Genomic DNA, 23,116 nt, shown 5'->3' with positions numbered 1-23,116 from the left:
GTCAGCTTGTGGCCAGTGCTACAAGGAGGTGAAGGCTGGTGACCTTTTACCTAAGACTGGATCTTGAGGTCATTTCCCAGAGAAGATCTGGAGTGATAGCAGCAAGGCAGCTGCTTGACGTGGCTGGGACAGGTGAGGGAGAGCTGCAGAGGTCAGGGAGGCCAGCCTGGCGTGGACAGATGTGCAGAACAGGGCTCCTGAGCGGAGAAAAGATGGATCGGGAGGCAGAGCAATGCAGAGGCTCCGGGGAGAGAAGGGAGGTGTAGGGATAAGGTTGGGGCAGGACTAGTTGGAGGGGTAGCTGGGGCAGGTGAGAGGAGGAGTGGTCCACTGTCCCCTTGGCATAGAGCCTGGCAGGGTGCCTGAGGCCTGCTCTTGCCCTCAGCAGTTGGAAAGGTTGATGCACATAAACCTGATTCAGGGGCTGAATCCCCCAGGCCCTCTGCAGACGGTTGGGGTGGAGAGTGGTGGACATTTGCATTTGGATTTGTTTTGCAGCCTCTGATAGACCCCAGGTTCGTGGCTAATGGTGGACTTGGAGACTGTAGTGCCAGGAGAAGGTCCCGGGGCCAGGAAGCCCCAGCAAGGCCTAGGCCAACCATGCAGGGGTCAGTAGCCAGCACCTTCCCTTCCGCCTGCAGGCTGCTGATAGGCAGGAGGAAATCCTGGCGGGTTCCTGTGGGGGTGAGCTGGCGGGGCCTCGAGGCTGCTTTTAAAGCAAGTGCCCGCCCCCATCCCACTTGCCCGCCCTGTGCCTGCCTCCCAGAGCTCATTCCCCTCCCAGGCTGCCCCAGCTCTGTCCTGGACAGTGTGCCTGCCAGCCACCGCTGTCCATGGCAGGGCCCCGGGGCCTCCTTCTGCTCTGCCTCCTGGCCATCTGCCTAGCAGGCTCCCGCATCGTTGGGGGGCAGAAGGTGAGTGTGAGCCAGTAGCAGGGGGTTATGCAGGTGCCCAGGCCCTGCTGGCCAGTGTTGGGAGCAGGGAGGGAGTGTACACAGGTCGGGCACAGGTCTGGGGACACATGAGCAGCTGGTACATGTCTGACCTTCCCTGAGCATCTCCTTAGGCTGAGCTCTGTGTGTGGTTGCTTTGGGTGGCAGCCTGCTCTGCTCTAACTGTGCCCAGCCAGCCTGCCGTGTGGTGTGGTATGGTGTGGGCAGCCGTCCCTAGGTCTTCCAAGCCTGAGGGTGAGAGGCACAGAGCCAGGCCTGTGTTCCTGCCCTCCAGCCTGATCTGAGGCCTGATTTCTGTGTCCCTGGCCTGGAGATTAGAGATGTGATTTCTAACCCTCTTAGGGCTGACCGAGAGGCTCACGTGGCACAGATGTGTGTGGGTGCTGGGTATGTGTTGTGCGTGTGTGTGCCTGTCCCAACCCCAAGAGTGCCCGAGGGCAGAATAGGTCTACTGACCTCAGTTTATCTGGGTAAATGGCAGCTAACGATAACACCCTCACGCCTAGTAACTGCCGTTTACTGAGCACACAGCCCTGGCACACCCAGTATTATCCCCTCAGACTCCCCCCCTAGGCAGTGGGTCCTGTTCTCCACCTGAGGAAGCTAAAGCTCAAGGATGGTGTTCAGGTCAGTCCAGCTCGGCTGTGTCCCAGGCCACTACCTGCAATTCCCCGCCTGCCGTGTGGGAGCAATAGAGGGGTCCTGGTGTGGGGCCCTCAGGCCCATATGATCCCACCCTCCAGGCTGCCCCTCTGTGGGCCCCCCAGACCCCAACATTGTCCCCAACTGGAGTTTCTGGAAGAGCCTTTAAGTATGGAGAGAGTCACCTGGCTGAGGCCTGCCTCCAGGTGAGGGACCCTCCCCTGCAAGGCCAAGTTCATCTGGTCTCCGGGCAGCTGCTTCTGTCCTCATATCACTAACAGGCAGACTGAGGTCGGGAGAGAGGAAGGATTTACCAGGACCCCAGTGCCAGGCAGCATCAGGATGGTAACCCAGGCCCCTGCCACCTTGGGGCATTTTCTCTTGTACTCCTCGTGGTTCCTCCGGGAAGAGGCAAGCTAATGGACCTCTCCAGGTTCAGGGCCAGGTTAGGCATGGGGACGGGCAGGTCTGAGGCTGGACAGGTGATGGTGATGGTGGAAGAGCCAAGGGTTACAAGCTGTTCCTGCAGGTGGTGTCCTGCTCCCTCCCTGCTTCAATTTCCCCATGTGTACAATGCAAGGGAATTTCAAAGCCTTGCTACCTCATGTTCTGGGATCAGGGGTCAGTAAGGGGCTTCAGATGGGACTTTTTCCTTGTTGGAGACCCAGGGTTCTGACCACCTCTAAGCCTGCATTCCGGGGCTGGGGCTCAGCCAGGCTGGGCCAGGGAAGAGGGCCCAGGGGTTCTTGTTGACAGGGACACAGCATTGCTGGCCTCCTCGCACACTGTCAGTCACTCAGCCCCCTCAGCATCCCGTGTTGTGAGAGACCCGCTCTTAGGAAATATTAGGAAACTGAGGCTCTGAGGGGAAGGGATAACCTCTGGGTCACACAGCCAGTGAGCGGTGGGACCTGCCTCAAACACAGGCGGTTCAGGCAGGAGAGGCATGGCAGGCTTCATGGGGGAGGGGAGTCTTAGCACCTGTCCCTTCTGCAGTCTGTGACCACGCACCTCCGCACCTCCGTGCTAGGAGTGTGCTGATGCTAATGGGGCCTGTGGTCCCCAGCGGGGTTTGAAGGCAGAGGGCCATTGATCCAGGGCAGGGGAAGCAGGTTGGGAGTCCCTTCCTCTGAAGGACTTCAGTTCTGAGCCCTAGACCCCCGCTTTGGGGGAATTTCTTCCACATTCTCACAATAGACTCAACACCTCGTGTCTCCTTAACTTCCCCAGCAGCGTCTCTGTGGGAAGCAGACATTGCAAAATTAGTTCTGGATTTGGGCAGGGAGGGGGGCAGCACCCGCCTTGGCTCTGGCAGATCCTGAGGTGCCCCCAGGAAAAAGGGAATCTGAGTCAGCACTTGGATGTGATCCAGCCTCACGCTGCCCAGCGGGACCAGCAGTGACAGACTGGGGGCGGGGCTGCTGATGCTTCTTCCAGGCCACCTCACAGGGGGACCCCAGTGCCTGCCTGTGGGGTCCCAGAAGGAGTGTGATTTCCCACAGATTTGCAAATGAGATGTCCTGTGATGAGTATCCACCAGCCCACAGGGCTCTGGCCTCCTCCTGTGCCCGGATCCACCTGCCATTTGGGCAGAGAGTGAGGGCAGTGTGCTCTCATTGCCCGGAACCCTGCTCCAGGGCCAACCAACGTTCCTCTAAGATCTGGTCTGTGGTGAGCACCGTGGCAGCAGTGCCCAGCGAGCCGTCCAGGTGGCCCTCCGGGAAGCCCGCTGCCTGCTGAGCCTTTGCCCTGAGCCAGCAGCTGCCAGACCCTAGAGTTGCCCAACTTCCTAGCTGCTCCCTGGCTCAGCAAAGACCCAGCCTGGGCTTGGCCTGAGGCCGCTCGCAGCAACTTCCCTCTGCAGACCACAGAGGCTTGAGCGGAAAAGGGCAAATCTCAGCGGCGGCAAAATGCCGCTTCTCTTCTCGCTTTGAGAGGCCACATCTATAATGTGTTCTAGGAAAGAGATGTCCTGCGTTCTTTGGACCAGTGTGGTCAGCATTTTTTAGATGAAAACATCTTAGCTTTCCAGGCCATGCCCCAAGCCCCCCCTTCACCAAGCACACCTTCCCATGGCCCCTTCTCCCACTCACCGCCAAGAGTTTTGCTTCCGTCCCTCTGAGGGACAGTGCTATAGGTTGTTGGGACTTAGTTGCTGTAGAGGCAGCTCCAGGGAGGGACTTGCAGGAGCTATGTGAACGGGGCTGCGGGCTTTCTTGGCACTCTCAGGGGACAGCCTCTTCCCCCACCGCCACCTCTGTTTTCCTTGCAGCAGCCGGAGAGCCCTTTAAAACACAAACTGAGCCTCAATGGCCTTGGCCAAGTCTCCTGCCTCCTTCAGGCCCTACCTCAATTGTCACCTCCTCCAGGAAGTTGCCTGGGCCTGCAGCCTGGCTCCTCTCAGCTCCCTCACCGCCAGCATTGCCCATCTGATGATGGACTGTGGACTGCTGGGTCCAGCCAGTGGGGCCGTGAGCCAGGCCCTGGGTCAGGGCCCCCAGAACATGACAGATGCCCTTGCATGCCTGCCCACGAGAGCCAGCCTCTCAGGTCTGGGCAGGCTCCTGGGTCCTTTGACAACAGGTGCAGATATGCTCGGGGCCGAGTGGAGACAGGTCTCCCCTCCCAGTGTCAGCCACGTCATTTACTGTTTTATTTTTAAATGAAAGGTGAGACTTAGCACTGGGTAGAGAGTCCGGGTTCTAATCCCTGACTTGCATGCTGTCACTGGGTAGCTCTGAGCAAGGGCCACCCACTGGGGGTTCAGTTTCCTCATCTGAATGGGTTGAGGTGGGACAAAGTGGCTAGAGCAGCCTTGGGCAAACTACGGCCCGCGGATCCGGCTATTCTATCCAGTTCTCTTGCTCTCCCCTCCGCTCTCCATCCATGCTTTTGTTCCGGCCCTCCGGTCCAGTTTAAGAACCCATTGTGGCCCTGAGTCAAAAAGTTTGCCCACCCCTGGGCTAGAGTCTCTTGGTGTTGGAAGTATAGACTCTGAGACTTCTGGGCGTGCTTGCGGGGCCCTGGGCAAAAGTATGCAGTTGTGGACATAGGGACATAACATGGCAGTCACAACCCATGACAGGCAGGTTTCCCTGTGTCTCGGGCCCTCCCTGTCCTCATCGCACCCCCACTAAGCAGGTGGGAAACCAAGGCCCGGAGAGATGCGAGGCCCTGCCTGGTCAGGACAGAGCCAGGACTGGTCCAGGCCCCTCATTCCAAACCCCACCCGTGGCCCAGGTGTGGTCCAGACGCTGCGATGTGAAGACCAAGTTTGTCACTCAAATACCCTGCACCGTGTGCCCCGCCATCAAGAAGCGGGTGTGTCCCTCGGGCTGGCTTCGTGAGTTCCCGGAGAAGATATCACAGGACTGCCGGTGTGGACCCCCACCCCATCCTTGCCCACTTCCAGGGGTATCATGTAGGGTGTCAGGGGGGCAGGAGGGGCCTGGCAGGGTCTCACCTACACATTTGTTGGTCCTCCAGTGGGGAAGATAGAATAAGCAAGAAGGTGGGGGCAGGTGGTGTTTATTGAGTATCTACTGCGTGCCAGGCCCTGTGCTCCACTCTGGGCCTGGCACATAGACGGGAGGTAGAGTAAGAACACTGCAACCTACACATCAGGAGGCTGGGGTGGGAGCCCTGCCCACCTCCCTGCCCACCTCCCTGCCCATCCTTTATCCTCAGCTACGAGGTGCAGCTAGGGGGCTCTCTGGTGTCCATGAGTGGCTGCAGTGTGGAGTGCTGGAAGGACGTGGTGCAGAAGGCCTGCTGCCCTGGCTACTGGGGGTCCCAGTGCTATGGTATTGGGGGGGTCCCAGTGCTATGGTATTGGGGGGTCCCAGTGCTATGGTACAGCAGGGGGTCCCCACTTAGTTCCTAACACCCCAGCCCTGGGCTCCCCATCTGCAGCATCTGCCTGCATTCCCCTCCACCTTGTTCACTTAATGGACACTTACTGGGCCAACAGAACTGGCTGCCTGACTCTGGCTGCCTTGGGGAGGGGCCACCAAGAGCTGCTGGGGTCAGGGATGAATCTAGAGTTCTTAGACCACAGCTGAATTATTGGGTGGGGGGGGGGTCCACAGAGTGCCCAGGAGGGGCAGAGACCCCTTGCAACGGCCATGGCACCTGCCTGGATGGTATAGACAGGAATGGGACCTGCGTGTGCCAGGTAAGAGTCGGGCAGGCGGGGTGGGGGACAGTGAAGGGGCTGCGCTGACTGGGTGTGCTCCTCCACCAGGAAAGCTTCAGTGGCTCTGCCTGCCAGGAATGCCGAGACCCCAACCGGTTCGGGCCTGCCTGTCAGTCAGGTGAGCTCTGGACGGAGGGCCGGCCAGTGTCCCCCTGGGGGCCTGTGGAGACCCAGCTATGCAACCAGCCCCACCAGCCTCTCTCCCAGCCCCTCAGCCTTTTGCTTCCCCTCTAGGGACACAAACTGGTTCATCACACCTCCAGCCCTTGCACAGGTTCTTGGGGGCCTCTTGGAGGGCTTTCTGAAGCCCCCCTGAGCCTCCAGCCTGGGCCAGGTGCCTCCCTGGGCTCCTGCCATCCCTGTAGTCCTCCCTCACAGCTCTGCATTCAAAGTTGTGCCTGTTGGGCTGAATTCTGAAAATGCAGAGGGCAGGGTCTCGATGTCCTGTGTGCCCCTGGGTGAGGCTAGGGTCCCACCTGTCCCTGGGTGTTCTTCCCAGTGTGCAGCTGTGTGCATGGCGTGTGCAGACATGGGCCACTCGGGGATGGAAGCTGCCTGTGCTTTGCTGGATACAGTGGACCCCACTGTGACCAAGGTGAGCAGTGCTGTGGGGACAGCCTGGGCAGCGGGTCCTTGGTGGCCAGAACAGGAGGGGTCGACTGGGTGATAGATGAAGCCTGAACCTCAGTAGGAACTCTTTCTGCACCCTGATTTCTTTCTAAGTACAAGAGGCACACAGCTGGTCAGGGGGAGAGGGAGGTCTCATCTGAGGCTCAGAGAGGGCAGGGCGCTGGCCAGAGTCGCACAGCAATTTGGGCCTCTGCTCCTGTGTTCCTTTCCAACCTGGGGTTTCGGCCCCCGCAATACTTTCCCTGCTCCACTCAGAGCTGCCGGAATGCCAGGCTCTGCACTGTCCCCGCAACTCCCAGTGCTCTGCAGAGGCCCCCACCTGCAGGTGCCTGCCTCCCTACACCCAGCAGGGCAGCGAATGCCAAGGTAAGTCTTGACCCGGGGGGAGGGTGAGCGGGCACTGGGAGGATGTCCTTTTAAACCAGCACGTGAAATCTGTTCCTGAGGGAGGTGAAAGGGGGCTTGTCCCCAGAGTCTGGGTCAGCCTGCTCACCCCTCTTTGAGCCATCCCTCTGGAAGCTGTGGAGGAGACAGGCTCTTGGGAGCAAAACACACTTGGGCTTTCTCTCTGCCCTGCAGCCCCTGACCCCTGCCGGCCATCGCCCTGTTCCCCACTGGCCCAGTGCTCAGTGAGCCCCACTGGGCAGGCACAGTGTCGCTGCCCCGAGAACTACTATGGCGACGGGACAGTGTGTCTGCCCCAGGACCCGTGCGGCACCAACAATGGTGGCTGCCCCAGCAACTCTACCTTATGTCTGTACGAGGGGCCCGGCAAGGTGAGCCCATCCGCCCACCCAGCACACTGGCCGTGGGACCCTGGGGAAATCAAGGGCCTCTGGGAGCCTCAGCTGCCCCATTTGTGAAATGGGAAGAGAATGACACCCTCTTCTCGGAGGGCGGTTTTGGGGACCGAGCAGAGCTCGGTGGGTGTGGCAGATGCCAGCAGTCCTCACGGACATGATGTCACCCTCCTGGCCCTGCCCAGGCCTCCTGCACGTGTAAGCCAGGCCTTGTCAGCATCAACGGCAATGCCTCTGCAGGCTGCTTTGCCTACTGTTCCCCCTTCTCCTGTGACCGGTCAGCTACCTGCCAGGTGACCCCTGATGGAAAGACCAGGTGGGCACAGGGGCCTTGGGGTGGGCACCCGGGGCAGGGCAGAGAGGAGGTGTCCACCCTCAGCTCAAGGCCCTGTGGGGACAGGTGGAAGTGGGCCAAGAGGTGGGGACTGGACCCACCTTCCGCCCTAATCAGTTCTCTGCCCCCTAGCTGTGTGTGCAAGGAGGACCAGGTGGGGGATGGGCGTGCCTGCTACGGACACTTGCTCCACGAGGTGCAGAAGGCCAGTGCCAGCGTGACAAGGATCCTGGGACTGAGAACCGCTCTTGCCATGCTGGGTGTGTGGCCTCGCCCCTGAGCCAGCTCTGCTGCAGGGCGGACTCTGCAGACATAGTTTGCTTTACGCCCCAAGTACTATGGAAGCAGAGTGTCTGTGGAGGGTGCACGGTGGAGGTGGGAGCTAGTCCCCCAGACCCTGGGGCCCACATCTACCCTAGACCTGGATCCAGTGCCCCCTAGCACAGTTTTCCAAAACCAAGGACTGATGCTTTAGGGTTTTCCCAGGTCCGTTCTGACGCACCCTCTCCTGTCCCCCAGATGAGGGCTGCCGGGAGATCCTCACCACATCGGGCCCATTCACCGTGCTGGTGCCGTCCCTCGCCTCCAGGATCTCCTGGACCATGAACGTGAGTCCCTCCCCACTGAGGAGCTGGCTGCGGCCCTTGCCTCCTTCCAGGACCCTGCCCCAGGCTTCTACTCTCTGGGGAACTGAGGCCTGGGAGGCATTTATCCCCTCTGTAGCTTGAGCAGGGTGGCATGAAGAGGACCACCTGCCCCAAGTCCCCTTGTGCCCACAGGCATCCTATGCCCAGCAGCTCTGCAGACAGCACATCATCGCAGGGCAGCACATACTGGAGGACTTAGGGACGCAGCAGCAAACACGCAGGTGGTGGACACTGGCTGGGCAGGAGATCACTGTCACTTTCAACCGCTTCATGGTAAGGAGGGGGGACTGGGGACCAAAGGAGCCCCAGGTGCAGGGACATCACTCCAGCAAAGGTATGGAGGTGGGACAGAGTCAGGCCAGGGGAATCTAAGCCAGAGGTCTCATTTCTCAGCAGAAATACTCCTACAAATACAAAGACCTGCCCCAGCAAACATTCACTGTCCAGAAGGCCAACTACCCAGCAGCTAACGGCGTCTTCCACGTAGTCACTGTCCTGCGGTGGCAGCCCCCACCAGAGCTCTCGACTGACCCCAAGGTAAGCCAGTGTCCTCCTCTCTCCCACTCTTGCCACTGGGTGACCTCTGACCCCCACAGAATTTAGAGAGGTGGTTCTGGGCAGGGCTAGAGCTTCCTCGAGCTGAAGCAGCCTCACTGATGACTCCTTTGAGGCCCTAATGCTTGTTCCTTCCTACAGAAAACCATTGGCCAGATCCTTGCCTCCACTGAAGCCTTCAGCCGGTTTGAAACCATCCTAGAGGTAAGTTCAGGGGAAAGGTCCTAGTCTGTCTGATCTTTTGGGCCAGGATCCCTTATTATCCCACAGTGACCTGAGGTTCTGGAGTGGCACAGGCCTTTGCCCATGCCCCCATCCTAGCACTTGCCCGTCCCATCCCGAGGTTCTTTCTGTAGGACCCACTGTTGATGCCTACCACTTATTCCTGGTGGAGTTCCCAGGCAGGGCTCAGAGGTGGGGGCTGGCCACAGAGCCTCCCTGAGCCTCCCTCCCACCACCACAGAACTGTGGGCTGCCCTCCATCCTGGACGGGCCCGGGCCCTTCACAGTCTTTGCCCCGAGCAACGAGGCTGTGGACAGCTTGCGTGACGGCCGCCTGATCTACCTCTTCACAGCAGTAAGCTAGGCGGAAAGAAGGGGCCGGGGACATAGGGGGCAGGAGGGCTTCCCTCTCCCCTACCAGGTCTCCAGCAGCCAAGCCCTCTGTCCCTTGCCAGGGTCTCTCCAAACTGCAGGAGCTGGTGAGGTACCACATCTACGACCATGGCCAGGTGAGGGTCTTCCTTCCAGAGGGTGGCCAGCTTGCACCCGGGGCTGGCCTGTTGGGGGTTTGTCTGTGGGCTCTGGCCTTCCCAGGGGCCCTTCTCCTTTCCTTGCCCGTCTGGACTACTCTACCACGGAGTGCAGTCACCTGGAAGGACCAGGTGTGGCCCCAAGGTGTGTGGCTAGTGCCCAGCCTAAGGCCACCCTCTCCTCTGCCTCAGCTGACTGTTGAGAAACTCATCTCCAAGGGTCGTGTCCTCACCATGGCAAACCAGGTCCTGGCTGTGAACATCTCTGAGGAGGTGAGGTCAGGAGCACCGGGAACAAATGGAGGGGCTGGTGATGAGTGGCCATTCGGCCTCTTTCAGACCTGCCTTCATGCTCCAAGACTGTGGCCAGCAGGCCCCGGTGGAGGTCATATGGGAGGCAGCACAGGTCAAATCCTTCTCCTGGTGCCCGACAGGCTGGGAGGGCTCCAAGGAGGAGGAGGGAGAGCACATGGGTGGGGTGCTCCCTGGCAGAAACCATGTGGTCAGGGCACTGAGGCTGGAGCAGTGTTGCTAGAGCAGGAAGAAGGGAGGTGGAGCGGAGGCAGGGGCGGGGCTGAGCCTGCTGGGCTGGATGCATTACACACTGGGCTCTGCCTCAGGGGCGCATCCTGCTGGGACCTGAGGGCGTCCCGCTGCGGAGGGTGGATGTGCCGGCTGCCAATGGCGTGATCCACATGCTGGAGGGCATCCTGCTGCCCCCAACCATCCTGCCCATCCTGCCCAAGCACTGCAGCCAGGAGCAGCACAAGATCGTGGTGGTGAGTGCACGCCGCACAACCTGCCTTGCTGAGACCCGGTGCTGCTTGTGTAGGGGTCGTCCCCGAGGGTGGGCTGATGGTGGCTCTGCCACAGACCCGCCTGGACTCACCCACATCCCCTGCTGCTGTTCATCCCTTTAAAGCCTCTTTCATCTTCCGTCCCGTCTGCAGCCTCCCTGCCCAGGCCCGGCACTCACTCGCACTAAGCTCCTTCCTACCTCAGGGCTTTGCTTCTTGTCTTCCCTCTGCCCACACGCCATCTCCTGGCCCTCCTGCTGTTGCCTCTTTCTCAGACCAAGCTCTCGGCTCCATGCCACTTTCTTAGGGTATGCTGAACGAATAAACCAGGACTAACCGCTCTACCCACTCCCTATTCCCTGCCCAGGGCTCCTGTGTGGACTGCCACGCCCTGAACACCAGTAGCACCTGCCCCCCTAACAGCGTGAAGCTGGTGAGCATAGCTTGGCCCAGCCCTGAGGGTTGACTCCTAACTGTCTGTGGTCAGGGTGGGCAGTGGGGCTGGGAGGTGAGGCTGGACTTGAAGGTTCAGCACCCCTCAACCCTGCCAAGGGTGGGAGTGCTGGGCCCAGGGGACTGAGGACTCATGACCAAGGCTGCCCAACACCTATACCTGCTGACCAGCTTTGCATGGCCCACCCTAGGACATGTCCCCTGAGGAGTGTGTCTACACCCATGACCCTACTGGGCTCAACATCCTGAAGAAGGGCTGTGCCCACTACTGCAACCAGACCTTCCTGGTGAGCCTGGGTGGGCACCCTGACCCCGGTGACCTGAGGCTGGGCCGAGCGGGCTGCCTTCCTCAGAGAGATGTGCCGTCCTAATGGTGCAAAGGGTGTCCCAGAGGGGCCTCCGCACCCCCTCGCTCTAGAGAAGGGACCAGGGAGCAGTGGCAGCTGGGGCAGTGGGGGTGGCCTGGGGCAGACACGCTCCATCTCTTACAGAAACCTGACTGCTGCAAAGGGTTCTTTGGGCCTGACTGTGCGCAGTGTCCTGGGGGCTTCTCCAACCCCTGCTATGGCAAAGGCAACGTGAGTCCCCCTGCCCCGGGCTGAGATGTGGGGGAGGTAGACTTCTCCAGGGCAGCCGGTGACTGGCTGTGTGTCTGAGCCAAGCCTGCCTCTGTGTGGCCTCAGGTTCCTCACATCGAGGTGTGGAAGTTGAGTCATATTTTACTCCTTTAGTTAGAAATAATCACTTGGCAGCTTTTCAGATCTCCTTTCATAAAGGCTGTTTGTGAGGAGTTCTCTTCTGTGGTCTGTTTTTGCCACTTTGTGACATCGGGGTTACTTTACACCTGGCCGGGGGAGGGCAGAAGCGCTGTCTCTAGGTTGGGCAGGCGTCACCCGTGAAGCCTCCAGGCCCGGTGCCCTTGAGGGGGCTAGCTCTGGGCAGCACTGGTGATCTGGAAGATGCACGGGGAGGTCTTCCAGGGGAGCCCGTCAGCGGGTAGGAGCAGGCGTTGGGGGAGGAGATGTGGAGACCCCTCCCGGTGACTGACCCTGCTCCTGCCCGCCAGTGCAGCGATGGGGTCCTGGGCAATGGGGCCTGCCTCTGCTTCCCAGACTACAAGGGCGTCGCCTGTCACATCTGCTCCAACCCGAATAAGCATGGAGACCAGTGCCAGGAAGGTGGGTGGTCCTGGCCCAGCTGCCTGCCAGGGAGAGAAGGATTCTGCTTGGGAAGGGGCTGGGGACCCCAGGAAGGGGACAGAGCCCAGGAGGAAGGGGTGAGCCCCAGGAGCGGGGGAGGATTTGGGAGCAGAAGTTGATGTCTCCTTCACCCAGGCCAGGAAGAGAACCGTGGTTTGATCTAAAGCATCCAGGATTTCGGTCAGACAGAGGAGAACTGGGTGGGGGCCCTGGGGGCAGGGCAGCTTGAATGGGGTGACTGAAAGCAACAAATGCCCCCTCTCATTTCCTCTGCCCGCCTTTGACTTGGTGAGCCCGAGTGCTTCCCCGTTCCCAGCACTACCCCAACTGCATTGGCTCCCACCCAGCCCTGCCCCTGCCTCAGTTTCCCTGCTCCCATCTCCCCTCTACAGATTGCGGCTGTGTCCATGGTCTGTGTGACAATCGTCCAGGCAGTGGAGGGGTGTGTCAGAGTGACACATGTGCCCCAGGCTTCAGCGGGCGCTTCTGCAACGAGTCCACAGGGAACTGTGGGTCCATGGAGCAGGCCCAGAACTGCCACCTGCACGCCCGCTGTGTTAGCCAGGGGGGCATCGCCAGGTGAGGGCTTGAGCTTCCTCTCTGCCCGTCCATGACTTCACTGCTCAGCCTCTAGCTTTGCCCAGAGGTTCACTGGAGGCCCCTCCCTCCCCCTCCCCCAGGTGTCTCTGTATCGATGGCTTTGAGGGCGATGGCTTCTCCTGCGCACCCAGCAACCCCTGCTCCCGCCCCGACCGTGGTGGCTGCTCAGAGAACGTCAGTCTCCCTGAGTCCTGCTTCAGGGGTGGGAGGAGGGACTCCTGCCCTCTGCCCTCTGCCCTGTAGCCCTGACTCGTTTATCCGTGGCTCTCACAGGCCGAATGTGTCCCTGGGGCCCTGGGCACCCACAACTGCACATGCCACAAAGGCTGGAGTGGGGACGGCCGTGTCTGCGTAGCCATTGACGAGTGTGAGCTGGACACGCGAGGCGGCTGCCACGCTGACGCCCTCTGCAGCTACGTGGGACCCGGGCAGGTGCGGCACAGCAGGCCTGGGGACAGCAGAGTGGATGGGGGACATCCGTTCCTCTCCCCTACCTCCTCTGACTCCAGGAATGTCCACTCCAAGAACTGAAGCTCAGGGTCTCAAATCTCAGACACAAATGAGAACCAGTTCTGAAGTACTGAGTCGTACGATCTGGAAGCATCAGACAGGTGCTGGAAGCCATGAGAGGGCTCTGGGAGTTTTTTGTTGTATTGTTGTGTTTTTTTATAATGTTAGAGCATATGGATTTTTTAAAAAATGTTTTTTATTGATTTCAGAGACAGGAAGGGAGAGGGAGAGAGAAACATCGATGAGAGAGAAACATCGGCTCCCTCCTGCATGCCCCCTACTGGGGATCGAGCCCACAACCCGGGCATGTGCCCCAACCGGGGATCAAACGTGTGGCCTCCGGGTGCATGGGACAACGTTCAACCAACTGCACCACACAGGCCGGGCACGGCTCCCGGAGTTTAATGGAAAGCGCATTCCAGGGCCAGTCTAGGCACCATTTTTTCCAAATCAGAGGCTGTGACTCCCGTCTCTCAGGGATAAAGAACTCTTACAACCAAATCAGTGAGTTCTCTGCTCTAACTGGGCACTGGGCCAGCGTCTCTGGCAGTCCGTCCATTCATTCATTCATCAGTTTCCCACGTGTTACCAGCGCCCGTTCCATGCTATTCCCGTTCTAGACGTAGGAATTTGATGTTGAGCAAAGCAGGAAGAGACCCCTCCCCAGGGGAGTGACATCCCCAAATCTTTACACTCATGGGCATGGCAATCTCAAAGTCGTCACAGGGTTTCAGAACCAGGAGCCTTCCATGTGAGGCATTTCAGGCCTGATACACTCGAGGACGAACTGGCATTTAAGAGTATCTAATACGCCAATGGGGAGGCCAGGCCTGGCTGCTTCAGGATCAGCCTCTTCATGGCCCAGGCCTGTGCAGGAACCCCTGGACTCCCTGCCCTCCCACCCCACCATGGCCTGAGCCACCAGCCCAGGGGCCTTCGCAGTGAGAGATCAGATGCGCGTGAGCACTGGAGCTCCAAACTCCACCAGGGGCTTTAAAGTTCAGCTCTGAGGGCTGGAATAAGGCTGAGATGCCCCAACTTGCAAACAAGGGCAACTGAAATCGGGAGAGTCTCGCCAGTCAGTCACCTGCAGTGAGGACAAGCCCACAAAAGGACAGTGGAAAGGATCGGAGCTGCTGAGCAGGGGAGCAGGGTTGGAGGTGGGATCGAGCTGCCATCCCTGGGGCTGCCCTTGGCAAACACCAGCCCACTCACCCCATACCACTGACCCCAACAGTCCTGGCAGGGTCCAGGCTCTCCATGGTTACTTCCCTGCCGATGCCATCACTACCGGACTCATCCGAGAGCCAGTCTCCCCTCCAGGCCTCAGTCTCCCCATCTGGAGTACAGCTCTCCAAGGTGGGGCTGGGAGAAGCTCCATGTTTCCTAGAGGAGCAAAGGGGGTGCTCCTGGTGAGATGAGGCCCTCTGCTCCCCTCTCCAGAGTCGGTGCACCTGCAAGCTGGGATTTGCGGGGGACGGCTACTCGTGCAGCCCTATCGACCCCTGCCGGGCAGGCAACGGTGGCTGCCATGACCTGGTGAGAAGGCGTGGAGCCTGGAGGGGTGTCTCCGGGGTGGGCCTCGGCTGCAGCTCTCTGGGTGTCCCTGTCTCTGGTCAGAACTGACATCTTTCTAAACCCCAAATCCAAATGGTGTCACCCCCTTGCCCACAGGATAGAGCTTTCATTCTTTATTTCGGCCCAGCCATTGCCTGTTCTCTGCCCTGACCCCCACTGCCCGCCCTCCACACTCCTCTCATGGTCACTCTGAGCTCCTCGCTGTCCCCTATCTCGCTCGCTCCGAGGCCACCGTGCCGCTACTGGTGTATTCCGGAAGGCTTCCCGGAGCCCCACCGTTGGCCAGCTAGCTCCTTTCCTGAGGGTACAGGGCCTCCTGGGCCTCCCATGACTCATCTGTCCTGACGGGGTGGGTGATGTCAAGTGCACAGTGATCTGAGCTGGCCAGGCACATCAGGAGCAATGCAGCCGGGGCGGCGTGAGCGGCAGCCGGTGGGGACAAGTGGTTGGACGGTAGGAGGATGGGTGACAAGGGTGGACAGAGAGATGGAGGATGGGTGCTGTCCAGCTTGCCACATGGGTGCTAAATGGAGGGCCATGTTTCTCTGCCCCACCCCCACCCCAGGCCACCTGCCAGGCAGTGGGGGGAGGCCAGCGGGTCTGCACATGCCCCCCTGGCTATGGGGGTGATGGCTTCAGTTGCTACGGAGACATCTTCCGGGTGAGTGGTTCCCTGTGCCAGAGGAGCGGTCCTCTCAGGTGGGAAGGGGCAGTACTAAGGGGGGGGGGGGTTTGAGGCTGGGGTTTGTCCCTAAGCCTATGGCCTGAGCTCTTTCCCTCCCCTAGGAGTTGGAGGCAAATGCCCACTTCTCTGTCTTCTACCAGTGGATCAAGGTAGGACAGGGCAGAATGCTGGGTTGGGCTCAAATCCAGGAGGCCTCCTGGACATGGGTGCCACATAACATCTCCATAGCGGGGGGCAGGGAGGCAGGCCTGGAGCCTGGGAGCAGGCGATCTCAGGGTGGGGGCTGCCTTCATCCTCCTCCCGTCCCTCTGCACGCGGCATGCACAGAGAGCTGGCATCACGCTTCCTGCCGACAGCCGAGTCACAGCCCTGGTGCCCTCAGAGTCTGCCATCCACAGGCTGAGCCCTGAGGACAAGGCATTCTGGCTGCAGCCTAGGATGTTGCCACAACTGGTCAGGTGGGCAGCCAGGGTCGGGCCCTGGGAGGGGGCTTCTGTGTGAGACCCAGCTTCTCCTGAGGTTCTCTGCCTGGCATGTGTCCCCCCCTGGGTAGAGCCCAGTCCCAGAGGTCTCTGCGGGTTACACTAATCTGTTCCATGGTCCCCCCAACTATCCCCTCAGGGCCCATTTTATCCAGGGGGCCCTCTCTGAGGAGGAGCTGGCCCGGCTGGGCGGGCAGGAGGTGGCCACCCTGAGCCCCACCACACGCTGGGAGATTCACAACATCAGTGGGGTATGTGGTGAACTCTGGGCAGAAGGGGGGACTGTGCAGGGCATGGGAGGGAACTTGAGTGACTGCAGGCTTCCTGGACCAGGGACCCCAGGGGATGAGGTTGGGGTCCCCTCCCCCTGCCCAGGGCTAGGTTCGGAGGGTGTGCCAGGGACACTTGCTGCTGGGCTGGGCAGTGTTTGGCCCAGTAGTGACTGCCCTGTCAGGGGTTGTCTGTCCATCTTCATGTATACACCACCCCTTTCATGCATGGGCCCTGCTGAGGGTCCCTGTGCCCATCTGGTTACTCCTGAGTCTGAGGGTGTCTGGATCAGGCTGAGGGCCACCTGTGGGTGCCTGTGTGCCCAGCAGCCTCTCTGTTGGTGCTACACCCACTCTTGCGTGTCTGCCTGTGTCCACTGTGGCTGAACTCTGCCTGCTGCTTTCCAGAGAGTCCGGGTGCAGAATGCCAGCTTGGATGTGGCTGACCTCCTTGCCACCAATGGTATCCTGCATGTCCTGAGCCAGGTATGGTGGAGGCGAGTGTGCTCGGGGGACCGCGCAGGCAGGCCGAGAGGCAGTGACATGCTAACAGCCCCCATGCTCTGTTACAGGTCCTACTGCCTCCAAGAAAGGACGTGCCAGGTGGGCAGGGCCTGCTGCAGCAACTGGACTCAGTGCCTGCCTTCCACCTCTTCCGGGAGCTGCTGCAGGTGAGGGCGAGAGGAGCGGGGAAGTTCACGGTCAAGGGTGCCCTTCCCCAGGTGCGGAGGGGGCTGGCCGGCCCCCAGGGTCAGGACTGAGGGTGATGATGTGATCACGCCATTCCCTGACCCTGACCCCTGTCCCTAGCACCACAGTCTGGTGCCCCAGATTGAGGCTGCCACCGCCTACACCATCTTCGTGCCCACAAATCACTCTCTGGAGGCCCAGGGCAACCGCAGCAGCCTGGTGAGGTCACTGGGGTGGAGGTGGGGGGGTGGGGCAAAGGGGCACGGTGGGTGGAATGCCACGTCCAGGGCCCTGGGTCGCCCGGGAGTCCCTGAGCTTCTCCTTCCCTCAGGATGCAGACACAGTGCGACACCATGTGGTCCTGGGGGAGGCGCTCTCCTCGGAAGCCCTGCAGAGGGGGGGACACCGCAACTCCCTCCTGGGCCCCGCTCACTGGCTTGTCTTCTACAACCATAGTGGCCAGGTTTGTGGGGACAAGGAGACCTGACCACGAGGCCCCTTCTCTTTGGAGTTCCTCCATCTGGGAGCCCCCCCATTCGTGGAGATAGCCCAGCCCTGAGGTGAGGGTGGGCCGGGCTGGGCTGAGCCTCCTGCCCCACTTCCCAGCCTGAGGTGAACCACGTGCCGCTGGAAGGCCCGGTGCTGGAGGCTCCTGGCCGCTCGCTCTTTGGCCTGTCGGGAGTCCTGACGGTGGACTCGAGCCGCTGCCTGCATAGCCATGCCGAGGCCCTGAGGGTGAGATGCAGGGCCAGGGGCGGGCAGCTGCCTTTCAGAGCTGGGAGGTGCAGGCTGGCAGGCAGGGCCCTTGGTTGGGGATAGAAGAGCTGTCAGCCTGCCGGAAGGAAGATGGGTTTGGGGCCTCCTCCCAGGGACCACCTGACGCTCTGCACACCCTCCCTCCCCACAGGAGAAATGTGTAAACTGCTCCCGGAAATTCCGCTGCACTCAGGGCTTCCAGCTGGAGGTGAGGCTGCACTGGCGCATCCCATCCCCGCTTCGCCTGCTCTCACTGCCCCCAGCTCTGCTCACCCAGGTGTGGGGCACTGGAAGGGCATGGCCTCTCCACTCTCTGGTAGAGGCCAGGAGGCCTGGGCCCAGGTCTTCCCAGAGCAGGCCTCACTCAGACTTGCACCCGGAGGCCTGTGACCTGTGGCCCAGGCCTGCATCCTGCCCGCCCTCTTCTCAGCATTTCTGTGTGTCTCATCTAGCTGCCCCTTCCACTCTCCTGCTCATGCCTTACCCACTGATGCCTGTGGTCCCTCTGTCTCCCCAGTCACAGTCCTGCCCTATCCAAGCCACCAGCTGAGCCCTCCTGCCTGTTCCCATTTGCAGGACACTCCCAAGAAGAGCTGCGTCTACCGATCTGGCTATTCCTTCTCCCGGGGCTGTTCTTACACGTGTGCCAAGAAGATCCAGGTTTGCCTTGAACCTTCACACCCATATCTTTGACCAGAATGAAGTGGGGGCCCAGGGGAGATCCCAGATTAGATTTCAAGGGCAAAAGCAGGGCTGGGACCAGGCAAGGCCAGTGAAGCAAGGGCCCAGAAAAAGGGGGAGACAGGTCTGTGGCCAGAGGGGCCAGTGTTTGCTCCTGTGGCCATGCCCCCAGGGAGGGGGAGGGGAGGAGGAGAAAGGCCCAGAGTGAACACCATCAGCCAAGCCCCAGGGACAGGATCTGGGTCCAGCTCTGCCTCACTGTGGGACTGGCACAGCCCTGCCACGGGGAGGGTTGCCGATGGTCTCCCTTTCCCTGGATCCAGCTTGCTTTGTTCTGTGGCTTTGTGGTCCCAAGATGCCCTCCCCGCTCCCAACATTTTGCTTCCCCTTGATGTCTGTCCTGGCCTGTGCGGGCCTCTCCTTGCACCCCTCCCCGCAGGTGCCCGACTGCTGCCCCGGTTTCTTTGGCACCCTGTGCGAGCCATGCCCGGGGGGTCTGGGTGGGGTGTGCTCGGGCCGCGGACAGTGCCAGGACAGGCTTCTGGGCAGTGGGGAGTGCCGCTGCCACGAGGGCTTCCACGGAACAGCCTGTGAAATGTGTGAGCTGGGCCGCTACGGGCCCAACTGCACTGGAGGTGAGGACTGGGGTGGGGCAGGAATGGTCGGTATCCTGGCCGCAGACAGCAGTCATGGAGATACCGCAGCAGGGGCAGGACAGAAGCAGCAGGTAACTCCCGTCCTCCTTTGTCCTCTCCCAGTGTGTGCCTGTGCCCATGGGCTGTGCCAGGAGGGGCTGCGAGGGGACGGAAGCTGTGTCTGTAATGTGGGCTGGCAGGGCCAACGCTGTGACCAGAGTGAGTGGCCCCAGAGGGGAGGCAGGTGACCCTGGGAGGCAGTTTCTGGGTCAGAATGACCAGAACCATCCCATCCTTCTGCTCCCCAGAAATCTCTGGCCCTCACTGCCCAACGAAGTGTGACCCTAATGCCAAGTGAGTGAGCTTGGCCTGGAGCAGGTGGGCAGTGGGTGGGGGGACTGGGGGCAGGGCAGGGGCTGGGCGGGCATCGGCTGACTGCTGTCACCGCTCCCAGCTGCGTGCAGGACTCGGCGGCGGCCCCTGCCTGCGTCTGTGCCGCGGGGTACTCGGGCAACGGCACCTACTGTTCAGGTCCAGCCACACTGATGCCCTGAGTTCCCCATGAAATTTTGGGGTGGCTTTCCCCGCAGAGCCCTCTCCACTCCTTCTAGATCCAGTCTCTCCCTGTCCCACTCAGGTCGTAGCCTCCCTCTGACCTTTCCTTTCGCCCATGCCCTCCCCTGTTCCCACTCCATCCCCTGCCTGTTCCTCACAACCCCTTGGGATCGTCTACCTAGAGGTGGACCCCTGTGCTCATGACCACGGGGGCTGCTCCCCCCACGCCAACTGCACCAAGGTGGCGCCTGGGCAGCGGACATGCACCTGCCAGGATGGCTACACGGGCGATGGGGAGCTGTGCCAGGGTGAGGCTGGGATCCCCAACCTGGGTGTATGTGGGACCAGGGGTCTGGTTTCAGTGATCTGAGTCAGACTAGGAAGGGCTGAGGGGCACATGGGGTGTGGGTCCTGGGGCTGCTGAGAGTAGGGGATGAGCACCCAAAAGAACGGATGAATGCAGGGGCCACCTAAGGCCCCCCTCACCCCAGTGTCTCTTCCCCCAGAAGCTAACAGCTGTCTCATCCACCATGGGGGCTGCCACATGCACGCAGAATGTATTCCCACAGGTCCTCAGCAGGTCAGCACAGCAGGGTTGGGCCCTGGGGCTGTGCCATTCCCCCATGGGTAGGGGGTTGACCTGGGCTGGGGAGGGAGGTACTCCTGTCCAGGGTGCTGGCCCGCTCTTGGGTCCCAGCAGCCCCCCAAATCAGGATTTGGGATAGGTCTCCTGCAGCTGCCGCGAGGGTTACAGTGGGGACGGCATCCGGACATGTGAGCTCCTGGACCCCTGCTCCCAGGTCAGGCCCCAAGCTCCACCCCATTTCAAGGGGGAGGAGACCAGGCAGGAAACAGCCCTCCTTGTCCCCAGCAGGGTTCTCAGGGCCTCTGAAGGGTGAGCCACTTCCTCACAGGCTCAAACCTGGCTGATGAGTAGGAAACGGCTTGGGGGGTCAGGGGTGTTGGACAGGCATCTTCCTGGCTCCTTTCCCAGGGATGGTGGGGCAGAGCAGTCCTGGGAGCTGCTGATGCCTCTCCTGTCCTTGCCGCAGAATAATGGAGGCTGCAGCTCCTATGCCGTGTGCAAAAGCACAGGAGACGGTCAGAGGACGTGCACCTGTGACCCAGCCCACACCGTGGGTGATGGTTTCACCTGCCGTGGCCGCGTCAGCCTGGTAATGATGCCCAAGTTGGACTCCTGACCCAGCCTTGGCTATGTCCCGCTTGGGTCTGACCCATGATTTGATCCTGATCCTGGTCCCGACCATGACCCTCAGCCTGATTCCTGACTCCACTGGGCCTATGGCCCATGAAACTAATCCTGCCCCTAGCTCAGACCCCCTGGCTTTCCTGTCCTCATCTCTGTCTCGGCCAGACCTTGGGCTACAGGTGCTGGGAAAGGCACCGGGCCCTAAGTGGGGGCCGTCTCAAATCTGAGCTGGTCCTCGCCTCCCCTGCTCGCCCCCAGGAACTCCTTCGCGACAGGCACGCCTCTTTCTTCAGCCTCCACCTCCTGGTGAGTAACCAGCTGCCTCCACTTCCTCTGCCCTGCCTGGGCGCTCTGACCTACAGGCCCGCCTGTCTGGGCCTTGGTGATCTCATTTGCTCAGGGGGTTGGCTGGTCTGGTCTCTCAGAATCCAAGTCTTTCCCGGAAGATTCATGGAGGCCCCAAGTTGGTCCTTGGCTGCCCCTCTTCCACTCCGGCTGTCTCCCCTCTTCCCCCAGAAATACACCGAGCTCAAGGGCAACGGGCCTTTCACAGTCTTCGTGCCGCATGCAGATCTAATGACCAACCTGTCCCAGGTAACAGCTCCCAGGGGCAAAGCTGGAGGGATGGGTATTGTGTGGGCAAAGGCGGCAGGCAGGGCCCCCCCTTCACCCTTACGATTCCTGCTCCAGGATGAACTGGCCCGGATTGGAGCCCATCGCCAGCTGGTGTTTCGCTACCATGTGGTGGGCTGCCGGCAGCTGCGGAGTCCCGATCTGCTAGAGGAAGGCTATGTCACCACGCTCTCAGGGCACCCGCTTCGCTTCAGCGAGAAGGAGGTGAGCCAGGCCCCACCCCGACAGGAGCGGACGCAGACCCAGGACTCCCCTGCTTTTGAGCTCCCGCCCCTGCGAGCCTGTGCCCATCCCCATACGTTTAAGACCCTCTCACTTCTCCTGGGCCGGAGCGGGCTCAGAGTTCCGCTCTGGACCCTGCCCACTACCACGGGCCTGTTCTGGGGCCCAATATTTCCCATCCCTGTGTGGGTCCCCGCTCCCCATCCCGCCTGCGCCCCCTGCTGTTTCCCAGAGAGGTGAGACCGCCTTCTGTGTTGACCCCACCCACCTGCCTCAAGATTTGCCCAACCAAGGCTCGGTCCCTGCCTCAGGCCCCACCCACAGCTCTTGAGCCACCAATCGCCTCCATTCAGTTTCGGCCTCGCCCCTAGGGCAACATATACATCAATGACTTCGCACGAGTGGTGAGCAGTGACCACCAGGCGGTGAACGGCATCTTGCACTTCATTGACCGTGTCCTGCTGCCACCAGACGTGTTACACTGGGAGCCTGAGGATGCCCCGATCCTGCGGGTATGACCTGGAAGGCAGGTGGCTGGGGGCTTGATCCTCCTCCCTCCCCACCTGAACTCACAGCTCACCAGCGCTTTTCCCTAGAGAAATGTCACCGCCGCTGCGGACAGCTTCGGTTACAAGATTTTCAGCAGCCTTGTGACGGTATGCTCCCGTGTGTGAGCCTGTAGTGTGTGCACACCCACCTGTGTACAGACCTGTCCCCTGTGTGAGCACGTCTGTGTGTTCAGGCCATGTTTGTGTGGGTGGGCTTCCCAGTGTGAGTGCAAGGATGCGCTGGCTCTGTGCCCACATACCTGACAGTAGTCAGAGTGTGTGCAAGTTTATCTCTTTTATGTTCCCATATCTGCCTGGGATGGCCCCAGAGGAGTGTGGCTGGTGGGAAGGCTGCCTGGGTCTCTGTGGCCCAGCCCCCTACCTCCACCCACCAGTCTGACTAGGCCGTGACTGCACACCTCGTCCTCCCTGCCAGGTGGCTGGTCTCCTGCCCGTACTTCGAGATGCGTCCCATAGGCCCTTCACAATGCTGTGGCCCACAGACTCTGCCCTGCGTGCCCTGCCGCCCGACCGCCAGGCCTGGCTGTACCACGAGGACCACCGTGACAAGCTGGCAGCCATTCTTCGGGGCCATGTGATCCGTAACATAGAGGTGGGTGCACCCCCGACCTTGGTCCCCACTAACTGCCACCCAGCCTGCCTGCCCAACTCCAATCATTGCCTCATCTGCTCAGGCCTTGGCGTCTGACCTGCCCAACCTGGGCCCACTTCGCACCTTGCACGGGACCCCCATTTCCTTCTCGTGCAGCCGGGCTCGGCCGGTGAGTCTGGGGAGCTGGCTGGAGTGAGGGAAGGAGGCAGGGTCCCTGGTATTGGGGGCTGGGCTGCTGTGCATCTGTGACCCCCACGTATCCCACACCCTCTACCTGCAGGGTGAGCTCATGGTGGGTGAGGATGATGCCCGAATTGTGCAGCGGCACCTGCCCTTTGAAGGTGGCCTGGCCTATGGCATTGACCAGCTGCTGGAACCACCTGGCCTTGGAGCCCGTTGTGACCGCTTTGAGACTCGGCCACTGTGGCTGGTGAGGAAGGCCAGCGGTAGACAGGCAAGAGCCCACGCCCACCTGTACTGTTCATCCGTCTG

General features: G+C 60.8%; 1 protein-coding gene across 4 annotated transcripts in view; it reads left to right on the top strand.

The window, feature by feature from the left end:
* The first annotated feature begins 783 nt into the window (after positions 1-783).
* The window catches only part of STAB1 (stabilin 1), a 26,122-nt gene continuing 3,789 nt past the window's right edge, over positions 784-23,116 (top strand). For 3 of the 4 annotated variants that reach the window (XM_080673723.1, XM_080673721.1, XM_080673724.1), the window contains exons 1-53: positions 784-914; positions 4,836-4,972; positions 5,283-5,398; positions 5,684-5,769; positions 5,839-5,908; positions 6,290-6,385; positions 6,676-6,786; positions 7,000-7,196; positions 7,406-7,536; positions 7,687-7,814; positions 8,074-8,162; positions 8,334-8,474; positions 8,595-8,738; positions 8,898-8,960; positions 9,220-9,333; positions 9,434-9,487; positions 9,701-9,781; positions 10,129-10,287; positions 10,673-10,738; positions 10,950-11,045; positions 11,250-11,336; positions 11,825-11,936; positions 12,350-12,536; positions 12,638-12,731; positions 12,831-12,989; positions 14,511-14,606; positions 15,211-15,306; positions 15,432-15,479; positions 15,658-15,788; positions 15,952-16,063; positions 16,490-16,567; positions 16,654-16,752; positions 16,892-16,990; positions 17,103-17,234; positions 17,378-17,506; positions 17,679-17,735; positions 18,104-18,187; positions 18,648-18,843; positions 18,967-19,062; positions 19,152-19,197; positions 19,298-19,374; positions 19,581-19,706; positions 19,905-19,978; positions 20,124-20,198; positions 20,451-20,573; positions 20,867-20,914; positions 21,125-21,202; positions 21,299-21,445; positions 21,835-21,975; positions 22,060-22,119; positions 22,448-22,624; positions 22,707-22,793; positions 22,905-23,054. In XM_080673723.1, coding sequence (XP_080529849.1) covers positions 834-914; positions 4,836-4,972; positions 5,283-5,398; positions 5,684-5,769; positions 5,839-5,908; positions 6,290-6,385; positions 6,676-6,786; positions 7,000-7,196; positions 7,406-7,536; positions 7,687-7,814; positions 8,074-8,162; positions 8,334-8,474; positions 8,595-8,738; positions 8,898-8,960; positions 9,220-9,333; positions 9,434-9,487; positions 9,701-9,781; positions 10,129-10,287; positions 10,673-10,738; positions 10,950-11,045; positions 11,250-11,336; positions 11,825-11,936; positions 12,350-12,536; positions 12,638-12,731; positions 12,831-12,989; positions 14,511-14,606; positions 15,211-15,306; positions 15,432-15,479; positions 15,658-15,788; positions 15,952-16,063; positions 16,490-16,567; positions 16,654-16,752; positions 16,892-16,990; positions 17,103-17,234; positions 17,378-17,506; positions 17,679-17,735; positions 18,104-18,187; positions 18,648-18,843; positions 18,967-19,062; positions 19,152-19,197; positions 19,298-19,374; positions 19,581-19,706; positions 19,905-19,978; positions 20,124-20,198; positions 20,451-20,573; positions 20,867-20,914; positions 21,125-21,202; positions 21,299-21,445; positions 21,835-21,975; positions 22,060-22,119; positions 22,448-22,624; positions 22,707-22,793; positions 22,905-23,054 — 5,661 coding nt within the window. In that variant the 5' untranslated portion in view covers positions 784-833. The remainder of the gene's footprint in view (positions 915-4,835; positions 4,973-5,282; positions 5,399-5,683; positions 5,770-5,838; positions 5,909-6,289; positions 6,386-6,675; positions 6,787-6,999; positions 7,197-7,405; positions 7,537-7,686; positions 7,815-8,073; positions 8,163-8,333; positions 8,475-8,594; positions 8,739-8,897; positions 8,961-9,219; positions 9,334-9,433; positions 9,488-9,700; positions 9,782-10,128; positions 10,288-10,672; positions 10,739-10,949; positions 11,046-11,249; positions 11,337-11,824; positions 11,937-12,349; positions 12,537-12,637; positions 12,732-12,830; positions 12,990-14,510; positions 14,607-15,210; positions 15,307-15,431; positions 15,480-15,657; positions 15,789-15,951; positions 16,064-16,489; positions 16,568-16,653; positions 16,753-16,891; positions 16,991-17,102; positions 17,235-17,377; positions 17,507-17,678; positions 17,736-18,103; positions 18,188-18,647; positions 18,844-18,966; positions 19,063-19,151; positions 19,198-19,297; positions 19,375-19,580; positions 19,707-19,904; positions 19,979-20,123; positions 20,199-20,450; positions 20,574-20,866; positions 20,915-21,124; positions 21,203-21,298; positions 21,446-21,834; positions 21,976-22,059; positions 22,120-22,447; positions 22,625-22,706; positions 22,794-22,904; positions 23,055-23,116) is intronic. The other variant, XM_080673722.1, reaches the window with a different exon arrangement.

This window comes from Plecotus auritus (assembly GCF_963455305.1).
Source record: "Plecotus auritus genome assembly, chromosome: 6".
Classification (NCBI taxonomy): domain Eukaryota; kingdom Metazoa; phylum Chordata; class Mammalia; order Chiroptera; family Vespertilionidae; genus Plecotus; species Plecotus auritus.
The sequence above is the reverse complement of the archived record's forward strand: the minus strand, read 5'-3'. Positions and strand labels throughout refer to the sequence as shown.